We start from the raw sequence: 20,856 nt of genomic DNA, 5'->3' as shown, positions 1-20,856 counted from the left end.
TTGCTCACAAAATATACTAGGTGTTGTTCTTTCTTTGTTTTTATTAAAAGCACGGAGCTAACCGTGTTAATTGAAATTGAAAGAAATACGAAAATGGATTTACCTGGTTATGGTTTCTTTAGTATAGGTGGTGAGCCTATAAGATTTTTGAATTCAACAAAGGATTTCACATTCATTTGTCCAGCTGAACTTCTCGCCTTCCTTAGGGTGTTGAAGATATGATGTGACTTGGCAGCTGCTATAGGCAAGAATCGGGATAGGGCTGCTAGGCGACCTGTAAGCTATTGTACCTCTTTGATTGACCGTGGTGATTGCATGTTTATCACGGCCTGACACTTGTCGGGTTGGCTTCTATCTCCATGTTTGTTAGTAGGAATCTGAGGAATTTACCTCCACGTACTCCAAATGCACATTTCTCTGGATTTAGTCTCATATTGTGCCTTTGTAGTTGTTGAAAGATTTATTAAGATCAGCTTCATGTTGTTGTTCCGAGCTTGATTTGACCACCTTGTCCTCGACATATATCTCAATGTTTCGGCTAATGTGATCTTTGAAGACCTTGTCTATTAATCTTTGATAGATTGCTCCTGCATTTTTCAGTCCGAAAGGCATGGCCTTATAACAAAAATTACCTTGGTCAGTCACAAACGTTGTTTTGTCTTCATCATCAGGGTGCATTTGTATTTGATTGTAACCAGAGTAGGCATCCATGAAACTTAGCAATTGATACCCTGAGGTGTCGTCCACCAGTCTATCGATGTTCGACAGTGGATAAGAGTCCTTCGGGCAAGCTTTGTTTAGATCTGTAAAGTCCACGCTAATGCACCATTTTTCCGAGCTCTTCTTAACCATTACCACATTTGCCAGCCATGATGAGAAACGAAGTTCTCGGATGAAACCTGCATCAAGTAATTTATGTGTTTCTACTGTTGCTGCATTTTTTCTTTCTATACCCAGATTTCGTTTCTTTTGTCTTACAGGTCGGGCGTTAGGATTGACTGCTAACTTGTGACATATAAAGTTTGGATCGATCCCTGGCATGTCAGCAGGTGTCCATGCGAATAGGTTGGAGTTGGACTTTAGTGTTTCAATCAGATTTTGTTTTGTTCCTACAGAGAAAACAGAACCGATGTTAGTAATCTGGTCTGCTTTTCCAAGTTGTACCTTTTCTAGGTCGTCCGTTGGGGCGGGACGACTGTTGCTATTCCTCAGATCTAGTTCGGCCAAGGTCGGAATGCTTTCTGAGTTATAGACAGAATGGACTCTTGTGATAGTCTCTTTTGGAGTGACTTTCAAGCCTGCATTGTAGCATTGCCTAGCCTCTTTTTGGTCGGCATGCACCATCACTACTATGTTATCCTGCACAGGGAACTTAACACAAAGGTGAATTATAGAGATAATGGCTCCAAAGGAGTTCAGGTAAGGACGCCCCAAAATAACATTATAAGGGCTTGCACAATCAACTACAAAAAATTGGATATCTAGGGTTTTTAAGTTTGGAGACTCCTGGTACGCCGGAATCGTGATTATTCATTCCCTGGCTATAGCGCCAAAAACTTGGTGTGGGAGAACGTGATCTCAAAACTTCTTCACAATTCCGTGTAAATGACCAGCAAGTGCACTGGGTCATCCAAGTAATAAACCTTACGTGAGTTAGGGTCGATCCCACAGAGATTGTCGGCTTGAAGCAAGCTATGGTCATCTTGTAAATCTCATTCAGGCAGATTCAAATGGTTATGAGGTTTAGATAATTAAAATATAAATAAAATATAAAATAAGATAGGAATACTTATGTAATTCATTGGTGGGATTTCAGATAAGCGTATGGAGATGCTTGTTGCTTCTGAATCTCTGCTTTCCTATTGTCTTCATTCAATCATTCATATTCCTTTCCATGGCAAGCTGTATGTTGGGAGATCACCGTTGTCAGTGGCTACCGTCCGTCCTCTCAGTGAAAATGGTCCAAATGCGCTGTCACCGCACGGCTAATCATCTGTCGGTTCTCACTCATGTTGGAGTAGGATCCATTGATTCTTTTGCGTCTGTCACTACGCCCAACACTCGTGAGTTTGAAGCTCGTCACAGTCATCCCATCCCAGATCCTACTCGGAATACCACAGACAAGATTTAGACTTTCCGGATCTCAAGAATGCTGCCAATTAATTCTAACTTATACCACGAAGACTCTAATCTCAAGGAATTGAAGGCTCTGTTGTCAGGAGAGACAATCAAATGCATGGACCAGGAATCCAAGAGATATGCATTCAAGCTTGTTTTCATGTAGAACGGAAGTGTTTGTCAGGCACACGTTCATAAGTGAGAATGGTGATGAGTGTCACTTGATCATCACATTCATCATGTTCTTGTGTGCGAATGAATATCTTAGAATAAGAATAAGCTTGAGTTGAATAGAAAAACAATAGTACTTTGCATTAATTCATGAGAAATAGCAGAGCTCCACACCTTAATCTATGGGGTGTAGAAACTCCACTGTTGAAAATACATAAGTGAAAGGTCTAGGCATGGCCGTGAGGCCAGCCTCCAAATGTGTACAATATGATCTATGATAGCATAGAACTGATCAAGGATCTAAAATAAATCACTAAAAGTAGTTTTTATACTAAACTAGTAGCTAGTGTTATAGAAAATAAGTAACTAAGTGCAGATAGTGCAGAAATCCACTTCCGGTGCCCACTTGGTGTGTGCTTGGGCTGAGCATTGAAGCTTTCACGTGTAGAGACTCTTCTTGGAGTTAAACACCAGTTTGCGTTATCAAAACTCGGGCAAAGTATGGACTATTATATATTGTTGGAAAGCCCAAGATGTCTACTTTCCAACGCAATTGAGAGCGTGCCAATTGGGCTTTTGTAGCGCCAGAAAATCCATTTCGAGTGCAGGGAGGTCAGAATCCAACAGCATCTGCAGTCCTTTTTCAGCCTCTGAATAAGATTTTTGCTCAGGTCCCTCATTCAGCCAGAAAATACCTGAAATAACAGAAAATCACACAAACTCATAGTAAAGTCCATAAATGTGATTTTTATTTAAAAACTAATAAAAATATAATAAAAAGTAACTAAAACATACTGAAAATAACCTAAAAACAATGCCAAAAAAAAAAGCATATAAATTATCCGCTCATTAACTCCCCTAGCGTTGTTCTCAGCCATACATAACCTGATACAAGAACTCTTTCTCCGGAGAATCCTACTAATTCTCCAGGTGATGGTTGTAGTGCTTTGTCTCTGAGTTGCATCTTCTTAAATGTGGAGTAAAACAGGATGTCGGTACTACTCCCAGGGTCGAGTAGAACCTTTCTGACTGTTAGTTCTCCCATGTGTATCGAGATTACCACCAGATCATCCAAGTTCGAGTATTGCGACATGAAGTCAGACTCGCCGAAAGTGATCTGGCCAGCTAGGGCCGAGGTTTGGGTTATTTTCCGAGACCCTTCCATTGTCATCATGGCTCTGTAACTTCTTTTTGTAGCTGTATTGGTTGCTCCTCCTCCTGCGAAGCCACCTGAAATGTAGTTTATTACTCCTTTGGATGCAGGAGTTTCGACTGGTCCATACCAAGTTCCTTTTTCTTTGTGGTCGAAGCTATAGCTCGGTTTGTCAGTGTTCTTTGTTTCTTTCTGGCTTCTGGAAGTGACATATTTATCCAGTAGGCCTTGTCTTGCTACCCTTTACAACAAGTCTTTGGCCACTACGCATTCGTCAGTGGTATGGCCGTACTTCTGGTGAAATGCACAATGCTTGCTTCTGTCTACATACTTTTGATCGTGATATGTCCCTACCTTGCTCGGCAGTTTTATTAATTTGTTGTGTAGTATCTCCTTGATGATGTTTTCTCTTTTGGTATTGAACTTGGTGTATGAGTCGAACTTTGGTGTTAATTTGAAAGGTTTTTTGGGCTCCTTGCTTTGAGATCTGGGAGGTCTTTCCTCTTCTTTCCAAGACAATGGTTTTCATTTCTCCGAGCTTCATGTAATTCTTCAATTTCAATTTGTCTGGTTGCTTTGTCTCTGAAATCCTCTGCTATTGCTTTCTAGAATTTCCCAGGTCAGAGGCCACTCTTTATCGCGTGCAGTTGTACTTTTGGATTGAGGTTTGGGATTTCCATGGCTGCTATTGTGAAGTGCGTCACGTAGTCCTTCAAACTCTCATGTTATCCTTGTTTGATTGTACTGAGATAGTCTGAATCTCGCACATAAATTTTGGACGCTGCGAAGTGGTTTATGAATAATTTGGCAAATTCGTTGAAGCGTCATATCAAACCTACAGGTAAGTTAGAAAACCATAATAAAGAAGCTCCATCTAGAAAAGTTGGAAAGGATCAGTATAAGATGGGATCAGAGTCACTGTTAAGAAACATCATAGATTCGAATTTTGTTACATGAACTTTAGGATTTCTGATCTCCTTGTACAGCGTCAAAGTCATTGGAAGTGTAAAATTTTTAGGCATTTTAAAATTCATTATTTATTTGGAAAAAGGGCCAATCCGTTGTCTTTCTGTTTTGAGGGGTTGCTTCTCCTGTCTTCGCATTTGATTTTGACTGGCATTCCTCATGGAGATCGGCATTGGTCTTCTTATCATTCTTTGCTTATTGTTCTGCATTGTTGCTAACAATTCGGCCGTTCGTTGGTTTTCTGCCTGTAGAGCAGCGTTAGCAGCTAAGAGCTCAGCCTTGGTGGGGTTGGCCTGAGGAGTCACCGAATGATCCCTCATGCTTCGACTTCTGAAAAGAAAAGAAGATACAAGTCGAATATAGTAGTGTTAGATTAAAACTAAAAGTGAGGCGGGGCCCACGGTAGGTGCCAAATATTATGGAAAGGATACTCCTTCTGAGTTATACGTCAGTCTTGCGATGGTCCAAAACGTCTGATAGTTTAATCTAGACTTGGAATATCCTCGTGAACTCGAACCCAAGCCTGGTACCTATAAAAAGGACTCCGACGCTCAAGTCAGTAAATAATCACTTGAGAAAAAATGGGTGTATAATCAGTGAGGTTGTGTTGTTGAATGATCTGGTGCCCGTCATCCGCCTTGTTCTTGATTTATAGAGTAGTTGGTACTAAATGAGTCATCGCTCGAGCCGAGATCTTCGTGACCGACTTTGAAGTGAGATCATGGGGGAGTGGTTTGTTAGGAAAGAGTCATTTTAATTCTTGAATATAGTTTAATGTGCCGAGGTATAACTCGATTCATCCGATGTTTTAGGGATACAGTACAAAAATAAATAAAATAATTTAAAAAAATTAATTAATATTAATTAAAAAATTAATATTAATTTTTGAAACATGAACAAAATTTAGCTTTCTGGATCAATTTACACAATGCTTTGGTGATGCATGTAATACTAATAATTGTCCTCAAAAAGATAAAACTATTATTTTCTTATAATACTCTTCACACATTTGTCCTCTTTGATTTGCTAGTTTATAATGTGCTCATTCGGCCATTGGCCATAAAGCCATCTATTGAGTTTGGAAAACTTGAATTATTATGATGATCAAACATTATTAAAATATTAAATAAAAAATCATTAATTTGTTAATTGCTTCCAATTGGTTGTACGATGGATTTGGTTTAGTGTGTAGGTGAAAAATAAAATTGTTTCTTGGCTCAAGTGATAAAAACCCAGTTTTGTTACTAAACATATTTCAGCCCAGTAATAATTGTCCACTTCTAGTGACTGAATATTAAAAGAAGAAAGATCCAAAGAGGCCCATATCACAAGCCCATGATGAAATGAAACAATTGACCCAAGGTTGAGAGAGGAACCCGTTCAGTGGTCACAAACCAAAGGGAACTCAAATTGTCAAAGTTATCATTCTTGGTTACTGGAAGAAAAAATCCAATTGAGTTTAATTTCATTAAAGGCATGCTTCGGTTACCAACTCCACTTGTTACTGGAACTTAAAATTTAACTTGGTTAATTGCAAGCATTAGTAACCGAACTCAAAATTCAATTGATTTAATAACTTGCCTTGATAACTGAAAAAGAAAATTAAATTGAGTTAATTGCATTGATGGTTCCACACATTACTCCACTCCTTGAGTAATGTGAATGGAATTTCAATTCATTTAATTGTTCTTTGAAAAACTTTGTGTTTTCTCTCTCTTCTCTCTCTTTGCATTATGTCACATCCATCAGAGGAAGAAGAAGAAAATACAAGTTATCAGAGAAAAGCAACAGTAAGGCTAATGGAAGAAGAAAAGGCTAGGGTGATGGCCTTTGAGAAAAGAAGATCCAAAGCATGACATGGTTGAGATCTTTTTCACTAAAGGCAAGATGTGGAGAAGAAGCTTCAAGATCTTCATGCCTAAAGTAGAAGCAATCCGTTTCGGTTAGAGAAGAAGATCTCTGAGGTGAAGCTCGTTTTCACTTTTGTTCATCTATCACAGAAGGTAGCTACTGTAGCTACGTGGAAGAAGAAGCAAAAATGGAATAGATGGAGCTGTCAAGGATCAAGAGTTCATCAAGGGTCAGAATTCTTTCTTGGGGACAAAGTCAAGATGGAGGGCTCAGATTGATGAAGCTTGATGAGAAGGGATGAGAGAGAGGTATATGCATGTTGATTTACTTTTAGTTTTCCCTCTCTCTTCTCTCTGTCCGAATCGGCCTTATGTGATGGAGAAGATGTTGGTGGCTTGGTTGAACCGGTTTCAACCTTGAAAGCTTCCCCTTCTATAATAAGGGAGAACGGCCAAGGGTTTAGACAAGGAGTGAGAGCACATATTTGGGTTCCCATAGCTCTTTGAGCTGTTTATTCTCCTCCTTCATGGCTTTCATTGAATATTTCTTTTTCTCAGTGAGTCTGTCTGTGTTTCATTAGTAAAAGGCAAAATGTGAGATTTTGTAAAAAAAACCCAACGAGTGAAAAAAGGCAGAGAGTTAAAGAAAAAGCCATTATTATCTCAGAAATTCTTTGTATGTATTTCTGTTTTTTTGTCATGATCCTGGGGGAATTTCCTTGCATGTTGGGTTAGCACTTTACAGTTGAAAGCAGGATTGAGGTCTAGTCAAGTTCAGGTTTGGGTAGAATCTGGACTTGTTCCCTTGCAAGTTGGGTTAGCACTTTGCGGTTGAAAGCTTGGCAGTTGTCCGAGTCAAGTTCAGTTTTGGGGATAGATTCTGGACTTGTCTCAGATAGGAATGGGTAGTTCCTAAAGAAGAATTGGTATATGTAATCTGTTGATTATAGTGAAATTCCGTCACTGCTGCGATGGAGACTGGATGTAGGCTGCATTGCACTTAGCAACTGAACCAGGATACTTCTGGGTGTGATTCTCTCTTTCTCATCTACTCCATTTCTGATTCTGTTGCGTAGGAGACAAAATTGAAAAATATCTCCTAACCGGTTACGAGACAAAAAGAAAATGTCTCTTGACTTGTTATGAGACAAAAAGCAGAAATATCTCCTGAAGCTATCTTAAAAGGTAGAAAGTAATATTCAGCAAAAAGATGGGCTAAAATTCAAACCCCTCTTTATTTAGCCATTGATTACCATCAATTGGTATCAGAGCTTGGTCTTAAAGAGATCATACTTCACAGCTTAGAAGAAAAGATCCTGATGGCGAACTACATGGGTTAAAACACAATGGCTTATACTCTGACAGAAGGACAGTCCAATAATAGATCTCCATTCTTCAAAAAAAAACTTTAACTATTGAAAAGAAAGAATGAAGATCTTTTCTTAGTCAGTGGATTACAACATGTGGAAGATAATCACAAATGGTCCTCAAGTCCTACAAAGGATGGCGCTGGTGGTGTTGTCTCCCCCAAAGTCGAAGCAGAATGGAATGAAGATGACAAAAGGAAAGAAAAACTAAATGCCAATGCTCTCAACATGCTGAACTGTGTAATCAGTTTCAAGGAATACCAGAAGGATTCAAGATGCAAAACAGCAAAAAAAATCTGGGATAAAGTTTCAAGTCACAAATAAGGGCACCACACAAGTAAAAGAAACCAACATTAACATGCTGAGCAAATAGTATGAGATGTTCTCTATGAAGAATGGAGAATCAATTGATGACATTCTTTATCATCAGTAATAGCTTGAAAGCTATGGGGATTACTCATTCCGAACAGATGCTAGTGAGGAAAATCTTGAGAAGCTTGACAAGAGAGTGGAAAGTGATATAACCTGTAATGAGTTAAGAGAAAAGTTACTAGCATATGAAAAAAAATAATGATGACACAAAAAAGAGGGAGAGTGGCTCTTAAATCTTGCACAGAATCATTAGATGATGAATCCAGTGACTGTTTATAAGATTACGAATTTGCATGTTTTGCTAGGAAACTTAGAAGGATGATGAAACTCAAAGGAAGAAGCAGAGGTGGCAACTCAAAGGAACCAAAAAAGGAAAGGACTTATGGCTTCTTGGGAGGATCTCAAGATTGACTCAGATAAGGAAGAAGTCTCTGAAGGTAGAGCACAAATCTATTTCATGACTGAAGAAGATCAACAAGAAGAGGTAAATTTTTATGACTTATCTCTTGATGATTTGCATGTGACTATTAGTGATCTCTCTCACCTTTCTGAAATATTGCTGAATAAATACAATAAATATAAATCTGAAAATGAAGTTTTGAATGCTGAAAATGAGTTTTTGAAAGAAAAGGGTGAAGGAGACCAAATGTGCTTTTAATTTCAATAAAGAAAATAGATTTTTTTAAATCTGAAATTAAAATGTTCAATGGAAAGCACATTATTGATCTCTCTCAAAAACCTGTTGCTGAAAATAAAAGATTAAATGAAATGATCAAAAGTTTGAATCATGATTTAGCAAAATTCGCACATAACTCAAGCAACTTAGACAAATTACTTGCTAATCAAAGAACTTTGTTTGAAAAATCAGGTTTATGGTATGTAATGAAAAATGATGCATTTTTTTAAATAAAAAATTACTTGCAAATTCACAACATCATCTTCAAAAATAAAATCATCATTTGATAAATCTGGCCTTGAATACTCATCTAACATTGATGCTGATTTTGAAAAGCCATATTTTTTTTATAAAAATGCATCTTATTCAAAACCTAAACCTGCTTCAAATAAACTCTGGTCTGAGTTACATCTCTAACAATGAAGACGTTTTTAGAAAATTTCTCTTTCACAAAAGAGCCTCACGTTCTAGATACCCATTTGTGTCAAGAAATTCTGGTTTAAAGTTTCTGACAAAAGGAGGTACTAATGTTAGAGATTGATCTTTCAAAAGAAATGCACCCTTTCAAATACCAGAAAATTCAAATCTTTTGATCAGCATCATGTCTTAAAGTATTTTCAGCAACATGCTCATACAAATCACTGTTTTAATTGCAATAAATCTGGTCACTCTTCTTCTTAATGCTTTATTGACAAAAGAAGAGTAGGAAACAAAACATAAAAAGTTGTTTGTGATTTTAATGTACTTGGAAAACTAAGAAGGACTAACTTCAAAGGATCCAAATTAGTTTGGATACCTAAAAGATTTGTGCAGTTTTACTTAGCATCCAAGAAGAAGAAAGACATGTGATACTTGAATAGGGGATGCTCTAGGCACATGACCGAGAAGTCCACTTTCTTCATCAAGCTTGGTAAATTCAATGGAAATTTTGTGACTTTCGGTGACAATGGTAAATGAAAAATTGTGGCCATAGGTAAGGTCCGTGAGAATTTCTCAACTTTCATTGATGTTGTATTTTGAGTTGATGGGTTGAAACACAATCTGCTAGGCATTAGCCAATTGTGTGATTTATATTGTTTGGCTATTCTCAAGAAATTGGAATGTTTGGTTGTGTGTGAAAAATCTGGTGAAATTTTATTTGAAGTTAAAATATGCAAGAATGTGTATAGACTAACCTTAGAGGAACTAAAAAGAATAAAATGTAGCTTGTTTTACTTCTTTGGAATAAAAAAATGGTTATGGCACAAGAAATTAGGACATGCAAACATGTTTTAAATTTCTAAGATTGTGAAAAAGAATGTGGTTAGAGGTCTTCCTAAAATAAAATTTGACAAAGACATCACTTGTGATGATTGTCAATTGGGTAAACAAGCAAAAAAAAAAATTCTTTCAAATCCAAGGATGACATCTCAACCAAAAGAACAGTGAAAATGCTACATATTGATCTTTTTGGTCCTATAAGGACTCAAAGTCTTGGTGGTAAGCACTATAGCTTAGTGGTGTTTGATGACTATATTAAGTTTGGATGGATTCTTTTCTTAGCTCATAAGAATGATGTCTTTCTTGATTTTTTAACTCTATGCAAAAAGATTCAAAATGAATTTTTTGAAAATTATTTCCTTAAGAAGTGATCATGGAAATGAGTTTGGAAAACAACACTTTGATGAATTTGGTATTTCATATAATTTTTCATGTTCTAGAATACCTCAATAAAATAGAGTTGTTGAAAGAAGAAATAGAGGCCTTCAAGAAATTACTAGGGCTATGTTTTGGTGAAAATGAAATTTCAAAATTCTTTTGGACTGAAGCTATATTTTGAACCAAATCATCATTAGAAAAGTTTTAAAGAAAACACCATATGAGCTTTGAAAAGGAATACCACCCAATCTTAAGTACTTTCATACTTTTGGATGCAAATATTTTGTGTTAAACACTAAAGATAATCTTAGAAAATTTGATCCAAAATCTTATAAAGGTGTCTTTGTTGAATAGTCAACCACTAGTAAAGCTTATAGAGTTTACATCAAGGAACATAGAATAAATTGAGGAGTCCATACATATTATTTTTTGTGAGTCTAACTCCATTCCAAGTGTTGCCTAGAAAATTGATGCAGAAAGTAAAACAGAAGCAAATCCTCAAGTGAACCAAGCGGATCCCAAATCTGTTCCAGCTGTGGATATCATCAGTCCAAAAATGGCTCCTGTGAATGAAGGAGACTTTTTCATTTTGTCTCCTGACCAAGCCAGAGAATCCAGAACAATGGACTCATCAGAACCTTGCCAAGGTCAAGCTGAAGCCTCAACTCAAAAGTAACGTGAATGGAAGTTCTTAAAGAATTACCCTCATGAATTCATCATTAAAGACCTTTCACAAGGCATGACCGCTAAATCCTCAAGCAAGAAGCAAGTGGAGGCAAACAATGTTGCTTTCTTGTCCCAATTAGAACCTCTCAATTTGAAGCAAGCTCTTGAAGATCCCTCATGGGTGAAAGCAATGGAGAAAGAACTGGTCAAACTTGAAAAAAAAATAAGCTGAATATTGTGATGCAGATTTTGCTGAGATCGTGTGAATAGAAGTAGCATTTCAGAGATTTGTTGTTATCTTGGACAATCCATGTGTGGTCAAGCAAGAAGCAAGCTACCTCTGTCAACGGCTGAGGCTAAATATATCTTAACTTCCTCTTGTTCTCAATTGACTTGGTTCAAAGCACAACTTGCACATTACAAATTGCAAGTCAATAGTATTCCTATGTTTTGTGACAACTTGAGTGCAATAAATATTTTTTCAAAATCCTATTTTACACTCAAGAACTAAGCACACTGAAGTAAGATTTCATTCCATAAAAGAACATGTGCAAAAGGGAACAATTGACATTCAATTTGTGAAATTGAGAACTATTCTAGGGACTCTTGATTGCTAAGTTTTTTTTTTGAATTAAATATGCTTAAAGATTTTTCTGGTTGTTTTTGTCTCACATGTTACAAGGAGACAAAACTGGGCAGATGATGACTCCCTCTAGGTTCTATGATGTTCAAACTATGTGTTGATAATTTTAAATGAATTTGGATCTGAACTAAATTCTTGGTGGTCAAATGTGTTTCTTTAAAACCACCACTAAACCCAAGAGAAAGTTGTTTTGTTTTATAAAGTGGATCTCATTGCTTCTTTTGATTACATACACACAAAAAAAAGAGTATTTGCATTCATCTTTTTTCAAGTCAAATAAGTTTCAAATTTTTTTCAATTTTTATTTGATGTGTTAGTTTAAAACTGCCCGTATTGTATTTAAAATTCAAAATTCTTTTAATCCCATTTTATTAAATTGGTTTGTGGAACATTTAAAGCAGTTATTATGATTACTTCTCATCTTCTCCACTACTCCTATTTTTTCTTACATATAGAATGTTTTTAACTTGTTTTTTTGAGTATTTTGGTGTCGATCTGAGTAATGAAACCCAAGACAGAATTTTATATCTTAAGAGTAGTGATGCTGTAAAGAAATCTAAGAAAAAGGGCACAAAGGCAGCTAAGGACACGATTTTGAAAAGAAGAGGAAGATCCTCTTACAACCAAGGATGAGGGATCTGATGTCTAGCCCAATTTGATGCAGCTGATTTCTTATAATCTGTTTTTTTTTATGATACATTTTACAACTTCTGTTGACACTTACACTCATACCTGTTTTGCACTTGTGGATTACATATTGAACTGTTTTTGTGTGCAGGTTTACTATTCTTGATAACAACAGGGGGAGTAAGTATTGTGTGAAAATAAATTTAAACAGCTATAGTGAAACAGTTGAACTTATGATGCTTGAGACTGGCTGCAATTTTCTTGGTTTTACACTATTATTTCACGCAGCTATGAGTATGCATATTGGTCTGATTATGAATATTGCTTATACTTATTATAGTTTTTGTTTTATTTTGGTATCTGAGTCTTCTTTTCTAAGACTGCTCCATGATGTTGCTGCTGAAAAACTATTTCTGAAATATTGGTTTATCATTATGTTTGCTCTATTTTTGGATTTTAGTTGTTGAACTCTGATTTGGTGATTGTAGCTTGGCTTTTACACTTTTATCTGCTCTACATTTTTTTTGCATATATGGTGAACTGTTTTTCCATGTAGGTGTCCCTCCTTAATGAGAAAAGGGGGAGAAAGAAAATTGAATTGAAAGACTGTTGTTTGTTTTTATCTTGATCTATGATGATAATGCTTGAACCTGCTATTTATAATTTGAATTTACTGCTATTTATTATTTAAATTTGTGTTTAAAAATCTGTAGTTTGATCTGGTTGTGAATATTGTTTATAGCTTAGCATCTGAGCTTGTGAATAAATAGTATTTAATTAACTTTTGGTTTAGCTCTGATTCATGCTTGATTCAAGGCTGGCTGATGATTTTTTGTGAATTGATAAGATCCTTGCAAACTTTTGACATATGATGTGTCCCTCCTTAATGACAAAAGGGGGAAAAAATGAAAGAAGGCTGAATTGCTAAATTGAAACTGTTTCTTTGCTGTCCTGTTTCGACATGAGCATTCTGTTTGAACATGAGCATTCTGTTTCATATTTGTGCTCTATTTTGGCTCATTATTTTGAGCATTCTGTGTTAGAGAATTTTAACTTGAGCTCTAATTATATTTTGAAAAATTTATTTGCTCAAGTATACATATATGTGCTGTCTGGATCATGTTGTGAAAATAATGGCTCGATCTTAAAGGTTTCATGTTTTGAAATCTTTATCTTCTTGGAACTCTTTAGAGCTTGTATACAGGTGATGGCTTTCTTGAATATTTTGTTAATCAGGCACACATTAAGGGAGAGCACATTAAACAAAAGAAATGGGCAGATTTTGGCAAATCTTCAAAGGAAAGTTATCTAATCCTAATCCTTTCAATTCAGTTTTAATAATGTTTCTCATCAAGGAGGAGATTGTTGAGTTTGGAAAACTTGAATTATTATGATGATCAAATATTATTAAAATATTAATTAAAAAATCATTAATTTGTTAATTGCTTCCAATTGGTTGTATGATGGATTTGGTTTAGTGTGTAAGTAAAAAATAAAATTGTTTCTTGGCTTAAGTGATAAAAACCCAGTTTTGTTACTAAACATATTTCAGCCCAATAATAATTGTCCACTTCTAGTGGCTGAATATTAAAAGAAGAATCCAAAGAGGCCCATATCACAAGCCCATGATGAAATGAAACAATTGACCCAAGGTTGAGAGAGGAACCCGTTCAGTGGTCACAAACCAAAGGGAACTTAAATTGTCAAAGTTATCATTCTTGGTTAATGGAAGTAAAAATCCAATTGAGTTTAATTTCATTAAAGGCATGCTTCGGTTACCAACTCCACTTGTTACTGGAACTTAAAATTCAACTTGGTTAATTGCAAGCATTGGTAACCGAACTCAAAAATCAATTGATTTAATTACTTGCCTTGGTAACTGAAAAGGAAAATTAAATTGAGTTAATTGCATTGATGGTTCCACACATTACTCCACTCCTTGAGTAATGTGAATGGAATTTCAATTCATTTAATTGTTCTTTGAAAAACTTTGTGTCTTCTCTCTCCTCTCTCTCTCTTTGCATTCTGTCACATCCATCAGAGGAAGAAGAAGAAAATACAAGTTATCAAAGAAAAGCAACAATAAGGCTAATGGAAGAAGAAAAGGCTAGGGTGATGGCCTTTGAAAAAAAAAAGATCCAAAGCATGGCATGGTTGAGATCTTTTCCACTAAAGGCAAGATGTGAAGAAGAAGCTTCAAGATCTCCATGCCTAAAGTAGAAGCAATCCGTTTCGGTCAGAGAAGAAGATCTCTGGGGTGAAGCTCGTTTCCGCTTTTGTTCATCCATCACAGAAGGTAGCTACTGTAGCTACGTGCATGAAGAAGCGAAAATGGAACAGATGGAGCTGTCAAAGATCAAGAGTTCATCAAGGGTCAGAATTCTTTCTTGGGGATAAAGTCAAGATGGAGGGCTCAGATTGATGTAGCTTGATAAGAAGGGATGAGAGAGAGGCACATGCATGTTGATTTACTTTCGGTTTTTCCTCTCTCTTCTCTCTATCCAAACCGGCCTTATGTGATGGAGAAGATGCTGGTGGCTTGGTTGAACCGGTTTCAACCTTGGAAGCTTCCCCTTCTATAATAAGGGAGAACGGCCAAGGATTAAGACAAGGAGTGAGAGCACACGTTTGGGTTCCCATAGCTCTTTGAGCTGTTTATTCTTCTCCTTCATGGCTTTCATTGAATATTTCTTTTTCTCAGTGAGTCTGTCTGTGTTTCATTGGTAAAAGGCAAAATGTGAGATTTTGTAAGAAAAAGCCAATGAGTGAAACAAGGCAGAGAGTTAAAGAAAAAGCCATTATTATCTCAGAAATTCTTTGTATGTATTTCTGTTTTTTTGTCATGATCCTGATGAGATTCTCTTGCAAGTTGGGTTAGCACTTTGCGGTTGAAAGCTAGATTGAGGTCTAGTCAAGTTTAAGTTGGGGTAGAATCTAAACTTGTTCCCTTGCAAGTTGGGTTAGCACTTTGTGGTTGAAAGCTTGGCAGTTGTCCGAGTCAAGTTCAGTTTTGGGGATAGATTCTGGACTTGTCTCAGATAGGAATGGGTAGTTCCTAGGAAAGAATTGGTGTATGTAATCTGTTGATTATAGTGAAATTCCGTCACTGTTGTAATGGAGACTGGATATAGGCTGCATTGCACTTAGCAGCTGAACCAGGATACTTCTGGGTGTGATTCTCTCTTTCTCATCTACTCCATTTTTGATTCTGTTGCGTAGGAGACAAAATTGAAAAATATCTCATAACCGGTTATGAGACAAAAAGAAAATGTCTCTTGACTTGTTATGAGACAAAAAGCATAAATATCTCCTGAAGCTATCTTAAAAGGCAGAAAGTAATATTCAGCAAAAAGAGGGGCTAAGATTCAACCCCCCTTCTCTTAGCCACTGATTACCATCAATTGGTATCAGAGTTTGATCTTAAAGAGATCAAGCTTCACAGCTTAGAGAAAAAGATCCTGGTGGCAAACTACATGGGTTCAAATACAATGGCTTATAGTCTGGCAGAAGGACAGTCCAACAACAAATCTCTATTCATCAAAAAACAAAAAAAAAACTTCAACTATTGAAAAGAAAGAATGAAGATCTTTTCAAATCTATTGTTTTGGTCAAAATTTAATCTTTCAATAGTAGTATCAATTATCAAGATTTGTAAATTTACAATAATAAACACTTTTAACTAAATTTACGATAATTTTTTTTAATATATTAAATGTACATGAAAATAAATTATTAATATAAAATATATATTAAAAATAAATTAAATAATATATATATATATATAATTGATTTTAATAACTAATTTTAGTGCATACTTAATATTTTTTATCCTTTTTTATACAAAATATCTCATTTTTTGTGTATGGTTTATTTATTCAATTAAACATGATAAAATAAGAGAAAATAGATAAATAAAAAATCAGAAGCATTATTTAACACTAGACCTAATTAATAATAGTGGAATTGGTAGCTAAATAGATAGGCACAATAATTATGTGATTCTACTAAGAAAAAGTATAAATAATTAACTTTTTAATTAACTAGCTAGCATTAATTAATTTTAAGATTTAATATTTAGAATTATTCTTCACATACAAGTTATTTATACATACAAGTTCATACAAGTCATTTATATTGTATTGTTTAAAAATTTTTGGTATATATATTAATAAATTTTGTATAATTCAAACTCTTTCTTTTCTTTCTTGCATTATAAAAGTAAATTTTATTGAGTTATAATTAACTTATATAAACTTGTATGCCAAAAAAACTTGTATGTGTAGCAGGTCTCTAATATTTATAACTTAAGATATAAGATTAAAAATTTATAAAATCTAAAATAAATAAAATAATTTTAAAAAATTAATTAATATTAATTAAAAAAATTAATTATCTAACATTATTCATGTTTAAATTACTCAACTATTCTAGTACTCTAATGATTCATATCGTTGTGTGGTGTTCCCAAATTCAATTTGCATTCTTTCTACTCAAACTATTAGTAACGCGCCCCATCAGGTGCTGCAGAAAAACAGAGTATTCCATTGCATTAAACAATGCATCTAACCGGAAAATTAGGCATCAGCAAGAAAAGAAAAGAACTGAAGCCGTGCATGCGTGGTCCCCTTTGTGCAGAAATCCTCAGATGCATGCTTATGATGATCTTATAGAGATGCTTTGTGAGGTGTAACGCAGGAAGGGTGCCATAGCCATGCATGCTGAAGAGTGTCACAAATGCTCTCCTACGTGTCCCTTCCTTCACCCCCTCTCGCCCCTATAAATCACTTGCTTCTCATTCTTCTCTTCATCACAACCACAGCAATAACAATAATAGCAGCCATGGGTAAGCTGCTTGCGCTTTCTGTTTGCTTTTGCTTTCTAGTCCTGGGAGCTAGCAGCATCTCCTTCAGGCAGCAGCCGGAGGAAAATGCGTGCCAGTTCCAGCGCCTCAATGCGCAAAGGCCTGACAACCGCATTGAATCGGAGGGCGGTTACATTGAGACTTGGAACCCAAACAACCAGGAGTTCGAATGCGCCGGCGTCGCCCTCTCGCGCTTAGTCCTCCGCCGCAACGCCCTTCGGAGGCCTTTCTACTCCAATGCTCCCCAGGAGATCTTCATCCAGCAAGGTTATTACTACTTTTTCGTATTATTATTGTCAATTATTCTTTATTCTCCCTCAAATGATTGAATTTAATTATTAATTTGTACACTCACTAAACTTACTAAGATTTTATAAGAATTTCCGTTTGACATGAAAAAAACAACTATGTTAAGTCATGTATTTTTATATATCAAAATTATCGAAAATGAGTAAAATAACACGTGCATTTGTACAAAAATAATATGATATAAAAATAATATTATATCAAAAATATGTTAAATAACACATGCATTCGTACAAAAATAATATTATAGCTAATTTGGTGAATTTAATTTATACATATAAAATATATATGATGACATACAGGAAGGGGATACTTTGGTTTGATATTCCCTGGTTGTCCTAGCACATATGAAGAGCCTGCACAACAAGGACGCCGACATCAGTCCCAAAGACCACCAAGACGTTTTCAAGGACAAGACCAAAGCCAACAGCAACAGGATAGTCACCAGAAGGTGCACCGTTTCGATGAGGGTGATCTCATTGCAGTTCCCACCGGTGTTGCTTTCTGGATGTACAACGACCATGACACTGATGTTGTTGCTGTTTCTCTTACTGACACCAACAACAACGACAACCAGCTTGATCAGTTCCCCAGGGTATATATATGTTTCAATCTCATTCGTTATTTTTGGCATGTGCATATATATCATGAAGGAATGGTGACAATTAATAATACATAACAGAGATTCAATTTGGCTGGGAACCACGAGCAAGAGTTCTTAAGATACCAGCAACAAAGCAGACGAAGAAGCTTACCATATAGCCCATACAGCCCGCAAACTCAGCCTAAACAAGAAGACCGTGAATTTAGCCCTCGAGGACAGCACGGCCGCAGAGAACGAGCAGGACAAGAACAAGAAAACGAAGGTGGAAACATCTTCAGCGGCTTCACGCCGGAGTTCCTGGCACAAGCCTTCCAGGTTGACGACAGACAGATATTGCAAAACCTAAGAGGCGAGAACGAGAGTGACGAACAGGGAGCCATTGTGACAGTGAGGGGAGGCCTCAGAATCTTGAGCCCAGATAGAAAGAGAAGGCAGCAGTATGAACGTCCCGACGAAGAAGAGGAATACGATGAAGATGAATATGAATATGATGAAGAGGAGAGGCAACAAGATAGAAGGCGTGGCAGGGGAAGCAGAGGCAGCGGCAATGGCATTGAGGAGACCATCTGCACCGCAAGTTTTAAAAAGAACATTGGTAGAAACAGATCCCCTGACATCTACAACCCTCAAGCTGGTTCACTCAAAACTGCCAACGAGCTCAACCTTCTAATCCTTAGGTGGCTTGGACTTAGTGCTGAATATGGAAATCTCTACAGGGTTTGTACTTTCTCTTTTTCTATGTTTTTTTAGCAATATATACTATCATTTTTAAGTATTAAATTTTAAATACTAATGCTATAAGAATAAAATGTTAACTACTGTTGATTAATATCGATAAAAAGGATTACATTAGACATTTATTTACATATTGAAATGTGATTGCAGAATGCATTGTTTGTCCCTCACTACAACACGAACGCACACAGCATCATATATGCATTGAGGGGACGGGCTCACGTGCAAGTGGTGGACAGCAACGGCGACAGAGTGTTCGACGAGGAGCTTCAAGAAGGTCACGTGCTTGTGGTGCCACAGAACTTCGCCGTGGCTGGAAAGTCCCAGAGCGAGAACTTTGAATACGTGGCATTCAAGACAGACTCAAGGCCCAGCATAGCCAACCTAGCCGGTGAAAACTCCTTCATAGATAACTTGCCGGAGGAGGTGGTTGCAAATTCATATGGCCTCCCAAGGGAGCAGGCAAGGCAGCTTAAGAACAACAACCCCTTCAAGTTCTTCGTTCCACCGTCTGAACAGTCTCTGAGGGCTGTGGCTTAAAAACAAGCGTGACATGTATGTGTGTTATCCACTACATACATACTTTTTGCCACAACTGAATAATACATAATAATAACGAGAATAATGTAGTTTTATTTTTGTAGTGTGAATAAGAATACAAAGGGGCATTGATGCCTTTTTGTTTAAGCTATAAGATCGGAATGTAATGTATGTGCAATGAGCAGCATCGATCTGGAGAAAACCTTTTGCGGGAAAAACTTGAATAAAAGAAGGGATGGTTTAACGCAGCCAGATTTGTCTTTGTTTCCTCCTTCTTTCTTTTTTCTTTTTGTCTTTGTTTCCTCCTTCTTTCTTTTTTCTTTTTTCTTTTTTCTTTTTTTGATAAAACAAACTTGAAAAGAATATCAACAACACAATATGCTCACATTTTCATTTAGGAAACTCCGAAAGTCCATTTGCTAGGATTTCTAGTCAAGCACGCACTATAAAATCGCGACAATTCAATTTTAACATGCATGCATGGTACATATAGCCTTGCTTATGGTCATTGATGACTTACCAACATAAATCCAATTTTTACATTTAAGATGTCAAGTTTTGGGTGTAGAGATCGATTCTCGCATCGCCTGAATAAAAGATTTCAGGTGGGTCTTTTTTTTTTTTTTTTTTTTTTGGGTTAAAAGAGTAATCCTAAAGAATCAAACGGTCAACCTTCCGCGAATATTATAACAAGTTGTCAAATAAATCAAATATAAAATCTAATAAAAATAATTTTTTATGAATTTGATTTGAAAGATTCTTTTAATTAAATTTTAAATATTTTTATTTTTAACAGTTTTTATCTTTTTTTTTTCTTATATTAATGTTTGCTGCAATGTTGGTACTTTCTCTCTTCAAAAAGAAAAATATCCAATCCATTCATTAATGGCCTGAAAAATGAATACAATGGTCCAATTTCAAGACAAAAAAGCATTCTTAAGTGTGAAGTTGATGAGTAATATTATTTTATGGTAAAGTATAATGATCTGATAATTAAAAATAGAGTTATTTTGTTTAATATTTCAATAATTTTGACTAATATAATAAAAATAAGGTGAATTCTATCCGATTTTTTATAAAATAAAGGATAAATTATTTTTTGTAATACGTTTAATAATTATTATATAAAATTAGTTAGCTTATCATCATTAATTTTAACTTTTAATTTAACTTAAATTTTGATAACCTAACTAATGAATTATGGTATAATTTGTTACAAATTATAAAAATCACTAGATAATTAGATTAAATGTTAATATTCATCATTTTGGTTAATATTTATGAAATTAGGCATTTAACTTTTTTTCCCTTTTAGATAGTTAGGTTTAATGTTTGATGTTATTGACTTATATATCAAAAAATTTATTATGATAGTATTTATTTAAAAAATATATATTATAAAATAAAAAATATATATATTTAAATAGAATATTTAAAACATGCTACAACCTTATTCCATTAGTGTATCAAGGTACATCCTTTAATAAAGTCATTCTTATATATTTTATGGACGAATTATTGTCTAACTTAAATTTTAATGATATGATTTTAACCCAAAAAAAA

The 20,856-nt window shown here is 35.5% G+C and overlaps 2 protein-coding genes across 2 annotated transcripts; one reads left to right on the top strand and one right to left on the bottom strand.

The window, feature by feature from the left end:
* Positions 1-429: 429 nt before the first annotated feature.
* Positions 430-4,728, bottom strand: LOC148554885 (uncharacterized). Its single transcript, XM_088490536.1, has 3 exons — positions 4,628-4,728; positions 3,170-3,641; positions 430-1,359 (listed from the first exon to the last, which is right to left on the bottom strand). The coding sequence occupies exons 1-3, from the start codon at positions 4,726-4,728 to the stop codon at positions 430-432; spliced, it is 1,503 nt and encodes a 500-aa protein (XP_088346662.1).
* Positions 4,729-17,056: 12,328 nt separating this feature from the next.
* Positions 17,057-19,541, top strand: LOC148554884 (arachin Ahy-3-like). Its single transcript, XM_088490040.1, has 4 exons — positions 17,057-17,375; positions 17,717-18,009; positions 18,097-18,735; positions 18,904-19,541. The coding sequence occupies exons 1-4, from the start codon at positions 17,087-17,089 to the stop codon at positions 19,291-19,293; spliced, it is 1,611 nt and encodes a 536-aa protein (XP_088346166.1). The 5' UTR covers positions 17,057-17,086; the 3' UTR covers positions 19,294-19,541.
* The last annotated feature ends 1,315 nt before the right edge of the window (positions 19,542-20,856 follow it).

The sequence above is a fragment of the Arachis ipaensis genome, chromosome B6, assembly GCF_059453495.1.
Source record: "Arachis ipaensis isolate K30076 ecotype BB chromosome B6, ASM5945349v1, whole genome shotgun sequence".
Taxonomy (NCBI): Eukaryota; Viridiplantae; Streptophyta; class Magnoliopsida; order Fabales; family Fabaceae; genus Arachis; species Arachis ipaensis.
This window is presented reverse-complemented; position numbering and strand designations above follow the sequence as displayed.

Bases quoted from the DNA above. Each gene is read 5' to 3' on its own strand.
- LOC148554885 (XM_088490536.1), bottom strand. From the start codon at position 4,728: ATGAGGGATCATTCGGTGACTCCTCAGGCCAACCCCACCAAGGCTGAG. The intron at 3,642-4,627 runs GTTAGCAACAAT...TGTCACTTCCAG, and splicing joins AACCAACGAACGGCCGAATT to AAGCCAGAAAGAAACAAAGA. The intron at 1,360-3,169 runs GTATGGCTGAGA...TTCCCTGTGCAG, and splicing joins GAGTTCTTGTATCAGGTTAT to GATAACATAGTAGTGATGGT.
- LOC148554884 (XM_088490040.1), top strand. From the start codon at position 17,087: ATGGGTAAGCTGCTTGCGCTTTCTGTTTGCTTTTGCTTTCTAGTCCTG. The intron at 17,376-17,716 runs GTTATTACTACT...GATGACATACAG, and splicing joins GGAGATCTTCATCCAGCAAG to GAAGGGGATACTTTGGTTTG. The intron at 18,736-18,903 runs GTTTGTACTTTC...ATGTGATTGCAG, and splicing joins AATATGGAAATCTCTACAGG to AATGCATTGTTTGTCCCTCA.